A 20,713-nucleotide genomic window follows, 5' to 3' on the forward strand; every position below is an offset into this window, starting at 1 on the left:
CATAGCAAAAATACTTTCCAATCTTTGTCAAAATCATAGAAAACATAAACATGTTACAAATATATTTCTTATTTTTTTGAGAATTTATAATTTTTTTTTAAGATCCTTGAATTAGACATCCAACTGGGGGATAACTCGGGATCGACAAAGGCCCAAGCCCAAGTAACTTCGCCGAGTCGAAACGACTCAGCTGACTTTTCAATCAGTTGTTCAGGAAAACGGATATGCAATGCGTTTATCTAGAGTAAGGCTGTCGATTTCCTGGTAATATGTCTGTATTTTGGGTCAGTTTTACTAAATTTCATAAACCTTACATGTTACAAATCCTCCTTGGAAATTTCACAAACCTTACAAGTTACAATACCTCCTTGGAGCAAAAAGAAATAATAGCAAAAAGATTTACAACGCTCAAGAGAGACACCTTGGAAAAAAGAAACAAAAAGGACATGAAAATTGCTACTGTGTGCATATATATATATATATATATATATATATATATATATATATATATATATAGAGAGAGAGAGAGAGAGAGAGAGAGAGAGTGAGAGTGCGGGGCATGATTCAAATTTCCAGGGCATGCCAAGTATTTGCTTCATCAGTCTTCAGCAAAGTTGTTGCTTTCCACCTTCTTAGATTGAGGGATGTCATATCCAGTCGGTGCTCCTGATGATAAAAAATCTAATTAAAAAATGAATTGTTAAGAATGAGGAAAGGTATATATATATATATATATATATATATAAAAGCCACTATGCAATTCCTGTAGGCGAAAATGAACAGTATTTTCACCCATAGGCTCAGCGCCATTAGATTTTTTCAGATAGCGTGGACTCAAAGACCACACTGGCTCTACTATGTCCATTGTGTCCGCAACGGACATAGTAGAGTTGGTGTGGTCATTTCGTTTATCCACACCAAATTCACGGGATGCCGCCACGGCTCTCGTAGAGCCGTTGCGGTTTATACTGAAAAACCGCAATGGCGCTACGAGCGTCTTGGGAAAAAACACTATTCAAATTCCCCATAGGTGTGTGTGGAGGTGGGGTAGGGGAGTAAGTGATTTCATGCAACAGTTATGTTAATGAAATAATCTTAAAAAACCATCATCATCATCATCCAAGCCTTATCCGATTAATTAGGGTTGGTTATGATAAGATGTGGCAAAGTTTTACGCTGGCTGCCTATCTAACGCAACCTACTTCTTTTACCCGAGCTTGGGATGGGTTGAGGAAAAGTTTAATAACCTCACACTTCTTAGACTAGGAAAGGAAAAGAGAATGAAAGTACGAAATGCCAATTTCCAAAAGATATTTGAAGAAAACCCATGATCACAATTCTCACAAGAGAAATCTTCAAAAACCATGTTAATGCCATTTGTTTGAACCTAATTTTTAAATACACACTCTTTTCATTAAAACAATTTAAAAAAAATAAAATTGAAAACACAATTTAAAAAGTATTTTTTTAGCTCAATTAAGACAGGCCATCAAGCCTTAGAAGGAATTTTTTTCTATTTCCCAAATTCTTAGATGGCTTTACTATCATTTGATGAACAATGTTAAAAAGGAAAAAAATGATTTCTCAGTTCGTAAATGCCTAGATATTGAAATTCACCAAATGGATGGTCTAGATTCATTGTTGGAGGGCGCTCATTTTGACCATAGGGTTATTAGGATAAAGAGATGGTGTGTGCAATTTTTTGGGTCATACAAATACTACAAACATAGTTTCCTAGAAGTGTGGTTTCATTATATTATAATGACATGTGATATGAAATCCCTCCCCCCCGCCAACACAGACACACACATATAGAGAGAGAGAGAGAGAGAGAGAGAGAGAGAGAGAAAGAGAGAGAGAGAGAGTGAGTGAGTGAATGAGTGTGTGTTTTTTATAAACCAAAGGTAAGTTTCAAACCTTCGGTGCGTCCTTGGGATCTGGATGTTTGCTCTTGTTGTTTGGCAACAGATGCTATTATCTGTTCTTCAGTAACCTTCAAATATTCTTCGCTTGAATACGGTCTCTGGGCAGTAGGAGAGACACCTGCATGAAGATAAACCCTCTCAGAGAAGTAAGAGAAACTTCAGAATAGATTTGAAGTTTTGAACGAAAGGAACTATGCATGGAAAAAGCAATCTTTGCAGAAAGGGAATCACACATAATGCAATCACATGATCTTGACAAACACGTTCTCCAAGGGAACAACTCTAATATTTGGGCATCCATATCCCCTAAGAAAAGATCTACAATAAATACATCATACTGCTATCATGTCAAAGAAGTTTTTCGTCATGGTTTCCAATGTCCTTTTCCTTTCTCTCATGATTTTGAATTAAATAAGGTAATGATGAGCCCATCTCTCCAACGTCAACCATTGGTGCTTGAAAGAATACTAAAATGTTCATCTAATATCGCAATAATTGTACGGGAGTCATCCTCGGAGGGACTTCCCGAACGACCGTACTGGGGAATTCTACCGTACTCCATGCAGCTATGGTTGTTGATCATGCAGAGCCTACCCCAAGGTTCAGGCCGGAGTGTAGGAAGTGGGTGATACATATTTGTATTTCTATGAGAAGCTCTATGGCACCCACGATTCCCAGTAGTGAGTCGTCGGCATATCGTGCGTAACAAATCCTAAGTTAAGTATGGATAAACCTTTTCCTGAACTGTCTCTTTCTTTATATTCCCTGAGCATATATACATGCTCAATGTGAGTTCCAAAGTTGTTGCTCTGCCAAGTGCTGTAGGAATGAAGGGGCCTAGCTCCAAAGGAGAGTGACATGAGATGGGCATAAAAAATATGGGGCACACAGGTTTTCAAGGGAACTGAGGTCTCCTAGTTCAAAATGTATAAGGTAGAATTCAATGTTAAGTAATAGGAATCGGCTAGATATGATAAGGGCAGAAATCGGGGTTATGCTTAGAGGTATCAAGGGCGTTAAAAATGCATGAAAGTTGCAGATCCAGTGAGGATAATTGATGTATAAGGAATGCGACAAGATTAGGGCTTATTTAGGATTGATGGGATTTGGGGTATGTGTGATGAGTTTTGGAAGGAGGTGGCTATGTTATTAGGTTTAGCAATGGTTGATTTGATGTGGTAGAAATAGGGTGATTTAGCAATAGATGAGAAAGCCATGAAGGAGAGAAGATGAGCCTACTTGGTTTGGGACAATTTTAAAGTAGGTGGATAAAGAGGAGGGACATGCAACACCAAAAAAGGATGAAGAATGCCCAAGCTTCGTGGGAGGCTCTCCAAACAAAAGTCTAGGGTTTTGGGTTAATAACTCCTCTAGAAGAAAGATGAGAATTCCCCTCCAAAAGTGGTCTCTCACCATGATAGACTGCATACTCAAATTTTCTCTCTCCATTTCAACTGATGCTTCCAGTAGACATTTACAATGAAGCCTGACCCATCCAAATTAGGAAAATCATCGAAACAGAAGTTGAAGATCTGGGAGAGATCTTTGATTTCAGCTTCAGACCACCCCAAACAAACACCTAGGTGAAAGTTTATGCCTTCGCAAAAGTCATCTGTATCATTTTCCCCTAGTTGGAGAAAACTTGTCATCTAGTTTTGAAGTGAGCATTCATGAGTCCCAGCTTGAATCCTTTGTTTTCTTCAATCTTATCCAGAGTTGTGCTCCAAATTTAGATGATACACACATTGATTTGAAAAGTACAATGATTCTATTGTTAACAGCTCAAGAAAAGGATCAGTTTATATTGATGGAGGACCAATGGGGTTTGTCTTCTACATGAGTGAGAGTGACACAAGGTGGTCTTAGAAAACAATTGGACAGAAGGGTTTCAGGTGTACCAAGAGGTCTCCTAGTTTGAATAGGATTGGGTAATTTAAGGTCTAAACAGGGTATTATCGAAGGTAAGGTGATAGTGAATGGTTATATATGATTAGGGCAACAATTACAAATAGGTTTTGAGGGTGATAAGACAGTTGGGGTTGAAGTTGCAGGAAAATTGCAGGTCCAGCACGGACAATTGATGCATTTGAAGGAAATGAGGTAAGATCAGGGCTAATTTAGGGTTGGTCGGCTGAGGGGTTTGGAAAGGAGGTTTCCCATGTTGTTAGGGCTGATAGGGTAGAAATAGGATATCGAATTTCGTAATAGATGCATAGATGGAAAAAGATGAAAGTAAGAAGAGGGGCTATATATTTGGAGCGATTAGCAGGAAGAAGATAAATGAAGAGAAGGGGTGTCCCACAACACAGAGGGATCACAAATGCCCAACCTTCTATAGAGATAGAAGTTGAAGATCTTGGAGAGATTCGATATAAGCTATGGACCACCTCAAATGGACATCTAGGTGAAACCTTATGCCCCTTCAAAGTGGTCTGCGTCATTTTCCCCTGGTTTGAGAGAACACGTCGTTATGTTTTGAAGTGAGCATTACTGGGTCCCAGCCTGAATCCTTTATTTTTTTTCAGTTCTTTTGAGAGTTATGCTCAATATCTAGATGTACCTCAGTTAATAAACATATTGATTCTCTTGTTATCACCTCAAGAAAATGAATAATGCACATTGATGGAAGACAAAGAAGGCTTAACTCCTACAAAAGTGTGACATGTCAGGTAGTCTTAAAATAATATGTTTGGGCGTACCCATTTTTCTTCTCCTACACAAGTGTGACATGCCAGGTAGTCTTAAAACTCCTAATTAAAATAATTTTTTAATATTTAAAAGATTCCACTAAAATAAATTTTAACAAAAAAAAAATGTCATATAAATAAAAGAAAGAGGTTATGCCACCCAAGAGAGATTAAGTGGTCCCCACAATGGCCCACATCCCACCCATGGGTGGCACACATGTGGGGTTGCATCCTAGGCCCCACATGTGCCCTTCCAAATTTCAAAAATTACAAGAAAGCCAATTTGAAGGATTTTACAGCATAGATAAATTTTTAAAATTTGGAAAAAAATGTTAAAAAATCATAAAAATATTTCTAATATATAAATAAAATATTTTAAAAGTGGACTGGTTCCAATGGGTCAAAATTAGCGACAATAAGGGCATTCCACTTGACTCAAAAACCATGATCCACTATTGTTTTCTTATCCAACCCAACAAAAGACCCATGACCCACAGTCTCAATGCAGGAGCTCATGATGGCTTGTCAAAATTGGACAATAAATAATGAGACCATGATCCTAGAATATGGATTCAGTTCCCCCCTTTAAGAGCAAGTCTAGGGCTTGTCACCATAATGCAAAGCGGGATCTCTCTATTCACATGTACATGTGTCCTTCTATAGGGCTACTTCCTAATAATGCGGTTGTCATGCCTACATGTCATGCAAAAGGTTGTAGAGGCTTTGGTCCTTGCTCTCACAAGCTTATAACCACACACAGGAAACTACACAGTTCTTCTGAACTACATACATCATCTCTAGGCATCTCTTTGACCTCAACAAGGGATAACCCACTGTAAACCCTTCTCGATAGTGCCACATGCCCATGACAATTAAGAGGAAGAAGATAGATGGGAAGGGGCATGCCACAATAAAGAGGGATGAAGAATGCCCAAGGCTCATGGTAGGCTCTCCAAACAAGATGCTAGGTTTTTGGTGGAATAACTCCTTCAAAAGAATGATGAGGAATATCTCCTCTAAGAGTGGTATCTCACCACAATTGAATGATTCATTCAGATTTTATTACTCAATTTCAACTGATTTTTCCAGCTCTAGCCATGATTTGAAGCCTGAAAAATCCACAAAATGGAAATCATAGAAATAGAAATTGTAGGGGAGAGAGATTCAATTTGAGCTTTGCACCACCCCAAACGGACATTCAAGGGAAACGTTATGCATCCAGAAAGTGGTCATCATCACCTAGCATGCCATAGCCTGATGCGTGTACCACACACAACAGACCCCTACACAAACAGCTGTGCGCGGGCACACACATGCATGCATGCATATTTAAATAAAAACATGAATATATAAATACATATAGTTAGAGACAGTTGATGAGCATATCCATATGAATGATTAAATTCCTCTATCCAAGTGAGGGTGGTACCCCAAAAAGGACTTTCATAGCTTGGGAGGTTGGAGACAGTTGAATTGTTTGGTGTTGTCCCATCACAAGTCTGCAGCTGGAGTTTATCTTAAGATGTTAAAAGATGGTATTGAGGTAAATAAGCCCAAAAAAGAGCTTGGTGTTGTTAGGTGGCATTGAAGCAAGTAATCGACTCAAGAAGAGCTAGGTGATAAGTCTGCAACTAGGTATATTGTAAATCATTGTACTTTGATGGGGATTAAATATTGACCACTGTCAAATACTTAGGAATGCTACTTTGGGTAGGTAAATGAGGAAATTGCTGCAAGGGTCCATGGTGCAGCAGGTTTATTAAAACTTGCCAGGTGGAAGTGGTGACATCTTTCTAATTTGAGTGTGGGCTAATATGCAGACTTAATGTATTTCATGTCAACGTTTCAAAATAATTGCAATAATAGATAAGTTGGAGAGGCCTCAGTGGTACTCCCTCTTGGGGTTAGAGGGGAGGGCTCATAGTTTCATTTGGTTAGATGGGAGGTCTGGTGCAAAAAAAAGCAGTTCAAAGCTTGAAAGAGGTTTTGTGTTGCGGAATGTTTTGAGAGTAGGAGCTGGTGGTATGCTGTCCAGGATTGAGGAACTTGAGGGCTGATTGTTGAGTAGACCAGCCTTCTTGTGGATTCACTAAAGCACTCTATTCCAGTACAACATTAGTTAGTTTTGAATCAAAATCAGAGCAAAGAAACAGAAAACCAGTTCTTTATTCCAAGATAATAACATACTTACAAAAAGTAATACCAAAAAAAAAAGTGCGTATACATAACAAACAGCAAATATAATTCACAACGGAAAACTCAAAACCAAAAGCAAACAGGTGGATTCACATACGGGCATAGGTAAAACCATAAATTAAAGAGAAGAACAAATCCTAGGTCAGGGATTCGATAGACATCGCAGAAAAGAAGTACCGTTAACGAAGAGGTTGGTTGTGGAAAGCAGGAGTTTGCCCTAGCTTCAGTAAACCGCGATGATGATTCGATCTGATTTTTGTTAAACCCAATTCAAAAAATTAAAGAGAAGAACAAATTCTAGGTCATGGATTCGATAGACATTACAGAAGAAGTACCGTTAACAAAGAGCTTGGTGGGAGAGAGCTGGAGTTTGCCGTAATTTGAGTAAAGAGAGATGATAATTGGAGACTAAGACAAAGCCCAGAGGAAAACAACATTTAAGTGAAAAACTCAGAGATAGAGATAGAAAAAGCTTATTGGGGAGGGGAGGGGAGGGAGGGAAAGAGGGAGGAGGGAGGGAAGAGAGAGGGAGGGTGGGTGGGTGGGTGGGGGAGGGGGAGGGGGAGGGGGGATTGGGGGAAGAGAGAGAGAGAGAGAGAGAGAGCAAAAGAAGAAGTTTTGAGTAAGCAAACAGAGAAGAGATGAGGATGTTTGGGGGGGCGTGGGATAACCCCCTCACCCGACCCCAGTTTTCGACACTCGTGGAACATTCTCACCCCATGCGTGCAAAGCTGGGGTGAAGAATTGGCACTCCACCACTTAGGGGTAGCATGGACACGGACCCGAACCGAGACCCCACAGGTATACCCAAATGGGTCTGGGTATGGGTCCAAGTTTTGGACCCGCGGATAGGGTCCGGGTCCAATAAGTGATACCTGAACAATCCCAGATCGGGGTACGGGTATTGCTATACCCGACCCAACGGGTACCCAAACCCGTATTTATTATATATGTTAGAAGACCCGGTAACTCTATACAATTCTTGGAAGTGGGATTAATCCCATGGTAACCCTACAAGAGAGAGAGATTACAGCCACTTATGGGCATTGCAAAGCTTTGCAAAGCTGTCCCTTTAACTCTTGGAAATGATAGTTCTTTTCTTGGAAATGATACTTTTTCAGCCAACGTGGGTGGGATGGTTCCCACTTTTAAAACATATTAATGCACCCAAAAAAATTCTAGAGAGAGAGAGAGAGAATGCGTGGGTGGTTTTTTTCTTGGAAATGACACTTTGTCAGTCAGCCAGCGTGGGTGGGATGCTTCCCTCTTTTAAAAAATGTTATTGCACCCAAAGAAATTCTAGAGAGAGAGAATGCGTGGGTGGTTTTTTTCTTGGAAATGACACTTTGTTAGTCAGCCAGAGCGGTTGGGATGGTTCCCTCTTCTAAAAAATTTTATTGCACCCAAAGAAAATGTAGAGAGAGATAATGCTTGGGTGGGATTTATCCACACATCAAAGAAGTGAATAAATTGAAGGGGGTTTAAGCATTATAAAAATGGTGCGCGGGGGAGCTTAAAATCAAAAACCTAAGAACAACCTGTCAGGTATGGGTACGAGTCTGGGTCCGGGTCCGGGTCCAGGTCCTGGGTCCTTAGTTACCCTCTTGGGTACGGGTCCGGGTACTGTATTTTTGGACCCATCGGGTACGGTTCTACAAGTGATATATCGGTTACAAGTCCGGGTTCAGCTGGACCCGACCCATACCTGACTCGTTGCCACCTGTACCACCACTTGAGGTGTAGTTCTGATACCTGAGGGAAAATGGGAAATGGAATTTCCATTTTCCCATTTATCAGCCCTCTTCCCAAATCCCAAGCATGGGGAAAAGGCCTACGCTGAGAAAATGCCTAGAACACAAACCCAATCTTAATATTTTCCAAAAAGAAAAAGAGAAAAAAAACACAAACCCATCCTTGGTCTGTTTAGAGAAATTGGCCAAGCCTTACCAATTCAACTCGACCTGGGACCAAGTCAGGTCCTGAGCGGAGTACAGGTTGTAAAACTTCGTTCATTGCCTCACATTCAACAATGACAAATCTCAAAAATCAAAGCATTGGTGGATATGCCACGAAGAATTTCAAGCTCACACACCTCTTTTCAAGCATGGTAGCCACAGCTGAGTGAAGCAATAGTGATAGTAACTACCTCCTCTTCTCCATGCCAATGCCACTCAAAAACTGACATCTAACCTGACATTATCACCAAAAACAACCAAATCCTAGAGAACCATTATTTTCATCATCAAGTGCAAACTTGTTTAGAGCCTTTGAATCCCACAATTGCATCAACGAGACCTACATCTTAAAACTTCAAACCCTGAAACCATAGAATTAATAACCTCGAACAATTCAAATTTGACATGCAATTTCCTCCTGTAAGTTCCTACCATGCTATCAAAAGAAATTTAGAATAAGTTAAAGATCCAATCCTTGTAGAAAAATGATGTGTTTGATTTTTTTACCCGAAGCAGCCATTCTATAACAAGATTACCATCTTCTCCTTTCAATTTTTCTTTTGCTGCCAGGAATCTAGTTTTGAATGTCCTTTTGCATGCATGGAAGATTATTGATCCCTCCAGCTTGGTGTATAAATATATCATGAATATGCTGGGATTTAACCATTGCAGAGCTCATTGAATTGATCATTATATTTGTGGCAACAGACATTCTTCGGTGCAAATGAATGAACCTTTCCTTGGAGTAGTAGCTTGTGATCATGATCCTTTACAAACCAAGTCATAGCCCATCTATTGTCGGGATCTTTGCTAATGCCCAACTTGGACCTACATCCACACCATATTTGAGGGTGCGGATTTCCAAAGGCCACATCCTTCGAATTGTGAAACCCTTAGAACAAATATACTCTCTATAATCCTTTAACCTTCCTTATTACGGGTACTTCCCTTTTTTAAACCTAATCTATAACCAACAAATAACCATTATAATAGACATAGGCATCATCCTCTGTATCGAACATCATGCTTACATGGTGTTCTTCGACCTCTAGCTCTTTGAATGATGAGTCATGTTCTTTGAAGCCTTCGTTTGGGAGGGGGGAGGGATTGTGAGTAGGGCTGGGCCAGGCAGCCCAACCGGCCCAACCGGCTTGGTCTGAAAAACAAGGGCCTGGGCCATAAAATGTGGGCCAAGGGCCAAGCCTAGAATAAGCCTGTAATACGGTCGGCCTGCCCTTCCCTTTATTTTTAGTCTTTTTTCTCTTCAGATCTATTAGCACTGGCCCAGCCCAAACAAGACTAGGGCCAGGTCTGGCCCAGCACAGGCCCAGGCTTGGTTGGCCCTAGTTGAGAGAAGGGGAGCATGCTTCAAGGGCTATAGTGTCACCTATGTTGTTATGGCCCGATGAAGTGGGAGATGACGCATCAATTGAAGTGGTAGGATCGACAGAATTACCTACTTTCCCATGGCCTGATAACATGAGAGACAACATATCAATCGAAATGGTCGGGTCCATCTCAGATTTAAGACTCAACCTACCAAAAATGGCATCTAAATATCAATTCATGCCATCAAAGTTTTAGGTCATTAATAATATATACAGACAAATATATTACATAATGGCAGCCTTCTAAGTAGAATGATTTTTAGTAACCTCAACACATTAATGCCTCAAAAGCATATTTTCAACTTGAACATATACATCTCAACCTACTTATGTCAAAATATATCCATAAAATAGGAAATAGGGCCACAAAATACATATTTAGAAAGCCGCTAGAAATCTACCCTATCTCATTGGGAGAGGCTTCAAGATTTATCAAATAATCCACAATATTGCGGCAACAAAGTGAAACAATAGTCACAGTTCAAGCATTGATATACTACAATATCTCAATTGAAAGCCCAATTGAAAAATGCATCTTACTGCTATAACATCTCAATGTAATACACGTCAGAAAACAACGCACCATTATCATTCAAGCATTAATATAAAATAACAATCAAATTTGCATTAGTATATCCATTCAAGCAACTATTTTTTTTTATGAAGTAACAACAATCAAATTTATAGCTTAACAAACTCTAAGGATCTAGTCCAAGTCTTCTAGAAATAGTTACAAAGAAAGATGACGTTAGAAGTGGGATTTCCACGGTGATATGTTTACCATGTTCAAAGCCCATTTTGTTATAATCAATTTCAATGATTAATTAGACCATATAAAAAGCATAACGACTTGCCAAAATATGCTTGTAGCAACAATACTATAGAACACAAACAAAAAGAGAAAAGGAGAAACATAGATAGAAGGATCCTTTGTGCATGCTTTGTGGGAGAAAAATCTTTGAAAGATCGAAAGAGTTTTTTCTAAACTTTGTGGGAAAATTTATCAAAGATTTTTGGGCAAATTGAACATCTTGCCACCATTCCGAGTAAGGGCATGACAAAAAACAAAAGATGAAATTAAAAAAGTGAGATTAGAGTAATATTGGTAGACAAAAACAAACAAAAGAAAAAAGAGCATTGAAGCATCAAGAATTGTTGGATGATGTTTGAATATTTCATGATGAAGAAGATAAAGATGATGATGTTGGAAGTGGTCATAGGATTATGAGGGAGAGAGAGGGTGATAGATATCAGTGGTATGAGGCCAAAAAAGACCTTGCCGATGGATTCATTTTACACCCCAAACCCCAAGGTTGTGGTGGAGGATAGAAGGACGAAAACAAAATAAAGTAAAATGAAATTGATACAAAAAGGAAGAAAGAAGAAACAACGTTTGCAAGTAATCAAGTAGTTCTACCCATCCGGCATTCCATTCAATATCATTCACCTTGATAGTTGCATTGGGAGCCCCTATTGAGAGATGCAATGAAACATGTTAAGAAGATTTTGAATCCCAAAAGAGATGGCTGAGAGAAGCATGAGTTCACAAATCATGTATGACAAATAGTGTCATGGAAAGTTTCGTTCAATTATTATTATTTGGTCAATCATCCTTTAGGGATATGTTGATACATCGAACCATGCACATGATGCAAATTACTTGAATGAGTTAGCAAACCAGATTGTCAATGAGGTTGGAAGAGCATGTAGGACAAGTTATCACAGGCAATGTTCTCAATTAATTTGTAGTTGGGTATTTGTCGACAATGAAGAAAAGGCAAAAGTTATGGACCTCCTTACGCAGCACTTTGTCTAGACCTATGCTTGAGGATATAGAGAAGTTGGCCAGGCATAAAGGGGCAATTAACAAAGGTAAGGGGCAACCATTGGTTTCATCTATAACCATATATTAATCCTAGGATAACGAGGGAATTCATGAAGAAGAGAGATACACTTAGACCAGTAATTACAAGATTTCCACAGCATATCTCACTCTCCCAAGCATATGCAAGCTAAAAGATGCTTTAAGGAGCATTTTCACTTCTAAAAAGTACACTAAAAGTAAGTGTTCAAGCATCCACATGTTAGAAAATTGAGCAAACAGTGTTAATACATCTTTTTGGGGTGGAGCCCACTTTACACTGGTCATTTCAAATCCTTCAGTAAAAGTTCTATGGTAAGTTGTTGGTGATGTAAAGCCCTCCGTGAGCTACATACATGAGGCAAGGTTTTGAGTTAAACATGAGATCAAGTGGGCTCTTAAGGATGAGAACATAGATACCAGCCTATAATTGAGATTGTAGATGGGAAGATGGGACACACAGCTTCATTGCCCCCCCAGTCCCCCACATACAACCCCCCACCCCCCACACACACACCCCCTTCCCCCCACCTTCAAAAAAAAAAAAAAAAAACAAAACGAGCAGCTGATACTCCATGACAAACATCCGGCAATTTACTATATAAGATGAAATCCAAAGTAATGAGTTGATAAAATTTAGGCGTGCACTGGGAAATTTGGACAGGATATCACCATCAGGAATACGAATACCACGCAACCAGAAAACTAAATTTGTATGAATTTTTAATATGTAATCTTTGAATTACAAAATTACAAGGAATAAAACACGATATTTTTTTGTTTCTTCCATTATTGTACATGTATTAAATAATTTATAGGGAGTTGTGTAGTGGGCAACTTATGGAAGCTAGACACCAAATCTACAACGTCTAATGATACGAGTATTAAGCCTCACCCACAGTTCATCCGGTTGCAAGTACAACTGTAGCACATTGGAGCATGCAAAACTTATTTTTGCTATGTTTACTAGAATTTAAATTGTAGATATCTACCAAGCATAGGTTAAGTAACCTTTTTTTTAATTGCTTGGGTGAATCTCAAGTAACAAAGTTTTTCAGTTAATTGTAGCAAACAGTCGCTGATCCCTCAGTTAAACGAAGTTTAAGTAAGAGTACCCGTGGGATATGAGGATAAGTAACCTTTTCTTCCTTTGCTTGTTCCCTTTCTTTCCACCACAACTTCGTAGTTAAAGGAGTAACAAGCTTGAGCAGAAAAAGCTAAATAATCTAGTATCTGTCCGATACATTGAACATCTTAGGAGAGGTGCTAGAAGTACATGGATGTTGCAAATATTGTGTTGGAAGAACCTGATAGCACAAGCAAATGGACCATAATCAACTATCACAAGGTGCTCGAGGGTGAGAACTTGACCTGGCTGGATGTCAAATGTGCTTCAGGGGCGATGAAGACCTTAGGCCTAACACTAGATTCCAAAATGAAGAGAATGGAATCCGAATTGGTTCAGAAGAGGATGACTCAAAGGAGACAATAGAGGAAGTATATGTGCATGAGTGGGCGGATGACACAGATGATGATGGCTCAGCAGCCTCGGCTTCAGCTGTGAGAGACATAAGAGGAGATGCACATGGATTTGAGAAATGTTACTTCGAGTCCAATTGATGGGTAGTTATCATTTTAATGTCATAACTTTTGATCCTTAGATGTTCATCATCATCATCCAAGCCTTATCCCAATTATTTGGGGTTAGGGATATGAATCTTGTTCCTCCATTCAAGGTTCAGGATTCATGATAAGATGAGACAAAGTTTTACGCATGCTGCCTACCTAACGCAACTCTAAACAATCTAGTGAGACCTGACACTTCCTAAATGGTATTGCAGTACTCTTAATGTCTAAAAAGTCTACCCAGTGAAACCTGACCAACTCGCCCCTTCAATATTTCAAAAACTTGATTCCAAATATGTAAAAATCACGATTCTACACAACAACATATCTATGTACCACATATGTCAGAAACTCGAATCAAGTGATGTCGGAAACTTGATTTCACTAGTGTAATTCTCGATCTCAAACCAGCACGGATCTCTAATCCCTATAGTTCAGAAACTTGATTCCAAATATGTTAGAAACACGATTCCATAGATGATGGAAACTCGATTCCAAAAATGTTAAAATCACGATTCCATAAATGATGGAAACTCGAATCTGCATATGTCGAAAACTGGATTCCATAGATGACGAAAACTCGATTCATTAATAAAACTTAACACTTGGAGTGTTGAACCTAGGGGGAATGGAATCTTGATTCCAAGGAGGCCGGAATCTCGATTCCATATGTGAATGAAACTTGAACCTATTACGATCGGTACTCGATTCCTGAAAATTAGGAACCTCGTTCCCAGCGATTCCTATTGTATGGACAACGATTCCCAGAATGAGAAACTTCTGGCTAGGCGCGATTCTTGTTCTTGAAACGATTCGGGTTCCTAGGTATTTCCAACAACTATGACACAACCCACCTCCTTTACCCATGCTTGGGATGGGTTAAGGGAAAGTTTAAGTTCCTCAGATGATATGTACTTGCAAAGTACTTTAGCCTTTGGTATTTTGGCAATAGACTACACTCACTTAGTTACTAAATGCCGATTAACTTTTCAAGTACCTAGTTGGTATAAAATACATATTCTTTTGTGTTTTATTTAATTTAATGAATGGGTTAGATCTATTCATTTTAAATGTTAATTGTGTGAGAGAACTGAGACAAAAAATGTCTTTGTTACTCTTAATGAGGCTATTGAAGAATCAGACAACAAATATATTAGAGACAAATACTAAATTAAAATGCCTACTATTGCATAAATCACATACCCATGCTATTCTTGGTATTCCTAATTTTTTTGTAATTTCTTAAAATTCATTTAAATTTATTGACTCATCAGAAATGATGTGCCCGCAGCACAGAAGCATTGAGGCACTTAGAGCATTGGACATCGATCATATGGAGCCCGCATCTCGGAATTGATAGCCTTGGGTGAAACTAGAAGGTGCCTCCATTACGAGTAGAGGCCTTCGTAGAGCCTAGTTTCTAAGGATAAAATCATGATACGGGACCATATCCATGTGATGTGTGAGAAGATAGTATACCCAAATGCAAAAGTATGCCTAACGTACCAATGTCACACAATATGACATACTTCTAGTTACTTGTAAAGCCAATATACTATCATCATCATCATCATAATCAGAGCCTTTTCTCAACTAATTAGGGTCAGCTATATGAATTCTGATCCGTCATTCTAAACATCCTCATCTCAGCTACACTCATTCTATGGGTATACCGTTTCTTGACTGCCCAACATTCTACCTTAAAGCAAAGCTGGTCTCACAACTGTCCTATAGAACTTGTTGTTCAGCTTTAAGGGTCGCAATGGACCCGAACCCAATCCGGGACCCAGCGGGTATACCCGACATGGGTCCAAGTTTTGTACCCGCAAGTAGGATCCAGATCCAATAAGTGATACCCGAACAATCCCGGGTATGGCTATACCCGATCCGATGAATACTCGGACCCATAGTTATTATATATAATTTAACCTTAATTTATTGCTTTGTATATGATTTAATTTTTAAACCAACTTTAAGTCCCCCTGCCCTTTTTATAGAGCTTACACCCCAAAGATTCTATACACCCCTTGGATGTGGGATTAATCCCACACCCTATTACTAATTATTGGGAAGTATAATGATCCATTAATAACAAATTTCTCTCTCCTTCATTTCATTGCATTGGATAATTAAATGCATGGCTTTGATGCTTAGGTTTTCACGGAAATAGATAAAGAATAATGACAAAGGTATAGGTGGGGCCCACACGTAATGAGTCATTGAGTTGGTGCGTGGGGCAATTAAATGGTATGGCATGGCAGTGCTTTCAACAAGTTTTATGCGCCTGAAAGAAAATGTAGAGAGAGACAGTGGGATTAATACCACATCAAAGAGGGGAACAAATTTATAGGAGTGTAAGCACTATAAAAGGGGTGGGGGAGATTAACTACACAAGAGAAGCATATCGGGCCCCGGTCTGGGTCACGGGTCCTTAGTACCCTCTCGAGTATGGGTCTAGGTCCCATATTTTTGGACCCGTCGGGTACGGGTCCGGTACAGGTCCACATGTAATGTTTCGGGTATGGGTACGGTCTAGCAGAATCCGATCTGTTGCCACCCCTATTCAACTTCATTGTTATGAAGTGATCACATAAAAGTTCGATTGCACATCTCCACTTCGCCCATGCAGCTTTAATTCTATGTGCGCCATCTTCCTCAATCTCTCCATTTTCTTGGATTATCAACCCAAGATATCAAAAGTGCATTCTTTTTTATATTTCTTGACTGTAAATATTAATTAATTCCTTGTCTCTACTCCTATTATTACTAAACTTACACATTCCACAATATAAAATATAAAAATATGATATGAGAATAATATAAATTACGCATTATAATATGATCTCTCTCTCTCTCTCTCTCTCTCTCTCTCTCTACATGCACGCACGCTCAAATACATACATATATATAACGATACTACATGTTAACTATGTACATGTTATGTAATATATAACATACAATTATCTATATCAATAAAAGTAATCGAATTTGCCCATCTTCCCCTCCCCACCATGGCCCCCCACTTCCCCCCAAAAAAAGAAAAAAGAAAAAAAAGAAGAAGCAGAAGAACTCCTTCACAAGAATTTCCAGTGGGGGGAACCCCAATGAAAATAGATCCTCTCAAATCTCTTGATAGAATATTATACTCCTAAGGGATACAGCAAGTTCAACACTAAAGCTTTTCATCAAATTAAACTATATCAAAAGTCTATTGCAAGTATTACAAAGGTGAGCACTCCAAGTATGTATTATTATCAGCTGGATGAAGTTTTCAGCAGTAATTAGATACATGAACACAGAAGATGAAAAAAAGGATAATGTAGGAAAAGCCAGAAATACACACACACACTTAAATGTATGTGTCAAATAGCAGACAAAAGAAAGATTAGTCTATGCTTGAATATTATGTAGGTTATCCATAATGGATATTAGTGGGATTAGCAAGTACTATAAATAAACAAAGACAATGACAAAGGAACTAATAGAGACAAGTATGTAACTTCAATTTTGTAACATCCACATCCCATGAAACACTTAATGAGGACACGGGATATCAAATGCCTGGACAGTGATTTCCATTGGAAATTAGAAGGTGAAAGGCGACAACAAAAATTGCATTCCATATAACAGAGACAACAATAATTCATGCATCGTATTTTTAGTATCAAAATATAATAGTTATAGTCCAAACTTAGCACTTCAAGCTCTTATGACATAACAACCCAACTTCAAAACTAGATTCTCTTCACTAGTATGTCCATATCAGAGTTTGAAATCACTTACTTGGGTTTTCCATAGGTTGTTGGTTGTTCATGTATGGTGAGGTCGAATTGCCATTATTTTTCATTGATGTAGGAACTTCATCCAATCCGATTTCCCGTTCAAGTGTGGTTTTGAATTCCCGTGACACATCCTTCAAAAGAACTGGAGTCAAAATTTAAAATACTTCATATTTGAGGCCTAACAATTACTAAGACAGAGGAATTCACACTTCCGGTTTACAAACACACACACAGAGGGATATTTGTACGTACGTATAACAGGATAAAAGCTGTAGCATGATGTCCTTTTTACTCATTAAAAAGAAAAAGAGGAAGAAGATAAATTCCAACAACCTGAAGTTCTCGTATAGTTGGTTGGAAGGCACGTAATGTTTTTCCAAGATTCCTGGCAACCTGCATCCATGAAAATTGGAGAAAATTACAAAAAGGAAAAACCATGAAAGTTGATAAAAACACATTAGCAGAAAACATGCAAACAAAAATGATCCAAAATGCGATTTACACAAAATAAATTATTAGAATCTTCTAAGTTCATTAACTAAGAATAGATAAGAAATACACTAAGCATGCAGCTATGCATGATATTCAATACATATACTGAAACATTGAGCTTTCTCGCACTTCCCAATGGTAATCATACATATTCAAAAAAGGATAAAATCCTCTATTTTCACCCAAAAATCATTGCAATTTCAGTCACTCACAGACCAAAGCAATGTAGGACTCTACAGGCATTTTCCTTTGAAATTCCACTTAATAAAGAAGTTCAGTGTTCAGATATAGCTTAGACAAATGTAAATGAATAAAAAGTAGATCGCCAACGTTTTCTACAATCTACAGTACATTTTCAAGGTTTTCTTTCACAAAAAGAAAATTGCGTTCAGTTTCAGATAAAATAGTGCACCTCAGCAAGACCCTTGGGACCAAATACCAGCAAAGCCACAACCCCAATAACTAATGCTTCTGGAGCTCCAACTCCAAAGAGAGAAGCATAAATGCCCCTCAATCTCCTTTTGCCCTTTTTATCTGCAGCCCCAACAATGAAAGAGAGAAAACAGAGATAAACCAAACACAACCAGAACTTGCATAAGAATATTGAAAAGGGAAAAAACAAAGGAACCCAATACGAGATATGGTAATATGATATTAACTGTTGATTCATCAGAGAGAGAGAGAGAGAGAGAGAGAGAAGAGAGAGGGAACTTGCATAACAGCACAGAAGGAAGCCACTAAAATTGCATTACAAACACTGAAGAAAGCAAAAACAGGGCACCCAAAATGAGACATACCAATACTTTATAGAGAAAGAGAAGCCAAATCACAAACCAAAAAATTGCAGAAAAATACCAAAAAGATGAAGAAAAAAAGAAACCAAAGATCAAATTCAGTTGAAAATACACGAAACTCTGATAGATTGAGTTAAGCGAATAGTACCCTTTCTCATAAACCTCTGTCTTGAACAGAAGCCAAGTAGACCGAGACCACTGAAAGGGGTAAACAGTTTTCCACCACATTTGGGATGGGATACAAAAAGATGTGATTTTGAATTGTTGGGGTGGGAGAATAAGGTGGGTGAGAGTATAATGGCCGGTTGGGCATAGTTTTTTGAGGGGAAAAATGTGGGGAATGAGGTTGCAGTGGCTAAAGCCATTGCACTGCGATATGGTTTTCAGTGGACTAGAGATACGGCTAATTATGCTTCTCCTTATCCCATCTCTCTCTCTCTGTCTTATGCTGTGAACTGCTTTTCTTTTCGTTTGCTTACTCCACCTTGTTTGGCCGTCTGAGATTTTCGAGCCATTTGCTCTGTGACCCACCAATAAGTCTTATGAACTTATCCTTCATATTTGCATTTCCCTCTGTATTTTTCCTCCTATCGGGAAAGTGCCTTAGGTGGCTAAGAGAGAGTGAGTGCCTTCGGAAGGTGCTTCTTAAGGCCTTGGAAAGTGAGAGCGAAAAGTCTTGCCAGGTCGAGTTGGGAATGGGTGGCAATGGATCCGATCAAACCCGGGACCTGAGGGCTAGACCCGAATTGGGTATGGATCAAAAAATTAGACCTAAAAGGTCGAGTACAGGTTCAAATCTTGGACTCGAAAACTATCCAAGTTTAGGTCGGAGTCGGGATTCGGGTCTGGGCCTGGTAATATTTTTCATATCCCAATATATAAAATATATTTAAATTTAATTAAATACATAGATATTTTAATTCTTTGGGTCGGGTCCAATTAGATCCGTTTGAGTCCAGGTCTAAATTCGACACTAGATTTTCGGGTCTGGATCCAGATCCATTGAATTCAGGTCCGATCAGGTTTAGGTCCGGTCCAAATCAGGCCCAGACCCGACCGGACCCGTCGCCACTCCTAGTTGGGATTCACATTTAAAAGATAAAATTATATCATATTATTTGTAAAGAGATCTCCATGTTTTGCCAGGTTATTTGAAAGAGAGACGAAAATAATGAAGAGTTGAGCCATGAGTTATTGGACTAGGCAAATCTCCTCGAGTCTTAATTTAAGCATTATTTTATGATGTCTTAGCAGTAATTATATATTAGGGTTAATGGGCATTTGATAGGTGTATGAGATGGGATCTGACAGAGAAGCTTTCAAGTATTAAGACATGAAGGCCCGCTTCAGTGTAGTGGAGGAAAAGATCAATTTACAACAATTTATTCATGTAAAAGGCGTCAGAGTTTTGGACCAAGCACCTCATGAGTTGGAAACTAGTGAACATGTTGTCTTGGCCATGCATGAAATACTCTCAAGGCTAAGAAATTGGGCCACATAATGATCTATATATTAAACTAATTGTCCTAAAATTTTAGCATAGATTAATGCGATGAGATTCTTAGATGATCAACATATTTGAGTGAAAGCTTTGGTGATATAGTGATTTTCTAGATGATTTCAGATCCTGAGTATTCGTTTAGTTCTAGAGGCGATGACAAGCTATATAATTCATTGGTACTTAAGACTGAGGGTATTAGTTGAAACAAGACTTTTTGTTGGCTGTTTTCGTGCTCGGACGTAAATACAAAAAAGAAGAGCACAAGAAAAGAAAATAACAAAAGATAAGTTTATTGACATTTTAGCGTCTTCCTATTTACCTTTTATTATAAGTGGGCTATTTTCTTTTCTTTTTTTTCTAATTGTGATTTTATAATACTTGTTACTATTATGTTATTTTCAAGCCCCCTCCTCTTAGAAGTCTATTGTTGACACTCTATCATAAACCTTGTACTTGAATACCGTTTAAAAAAAAAAGAAAAAAACCTTGTACTTGAATTATAATTT

The 20,713-nt window shown here is 38.6% G+C and overlaps 1 protein-coding gene and 1 long non-coding RNA gene across 3 annotated transcripts; both read right to left on the bottom strand.

The window, feature by feature from the left end:
- Nucleotides 1-257: 257 nt before the first annotated feature.
- Nucleotides 258-19,219, bottom strand: HCF106 (Bacterial sec-independent translocation protein mttA/Hcf106). 2 transcript variants are annotated; one of them, XM_088871713.1, is made up of 6 exons: nucleotides 18,855-19,219; nucleotides 18,325-18,446; nucleotides 17,754-17,813; nucleotides 17,422-17,551; nucleotides 1,918-2,043; nucleotides 258-666 (listed from the first exon to the last, which is right to left on the bottom strand). In XM_088871713.1, the coding sequence occupies exons 1-6, from the start codon at nucleotides 19,069-19,071 to the stop codon at nucleotides 599-601; spliced, it is 723 nt and encodes a 240-aa protein (XP_088727839.1). In that variant the 5' UTR covers nucleotides 19,072-19,219; the 3' UTR covers nucleotides 258-598. The 2 variants fall into 2 exon arrangements, with proteins under 2 accessions (XP_088727839.1, XP_088727838.1); XM_088871712.1 differs by having other exon boundaries at nucleotides 258-681.
- Nucleotides 8,184-16,625, bottom strand: LOC148781416 (uncharacterized). Its single transcript, XR_016059115.1, has 2 exons — nucleotides 9,271-16,625; nucleotides 8,184-9,125 (listed from the first exon to the last, which is right to left on the bottom strand). It is a non-coding gene; the product is annotated as an uncharacterized LOC148781416 (long non-coding RNA).
- Nucleotides 19,220-20,713: the final 1,494 nt, after the last annotated feature.

This window comes from Amborella trichopoda, chromosome 7 (genome assembly GCF_054954075.1).
Source record: "Amborella trichopoda isolate Santa Cruz 75 chromosome 7, AtrichopodaSantaCruz75HAP2 v2.0, whole genome shotgun sequence".
NCBI lineage: Eukaryota > Viridiplantae > Streptophyta > Magnoliopsida > Amborellales > Amborellaceae > Amborella > Amborella trichopoda.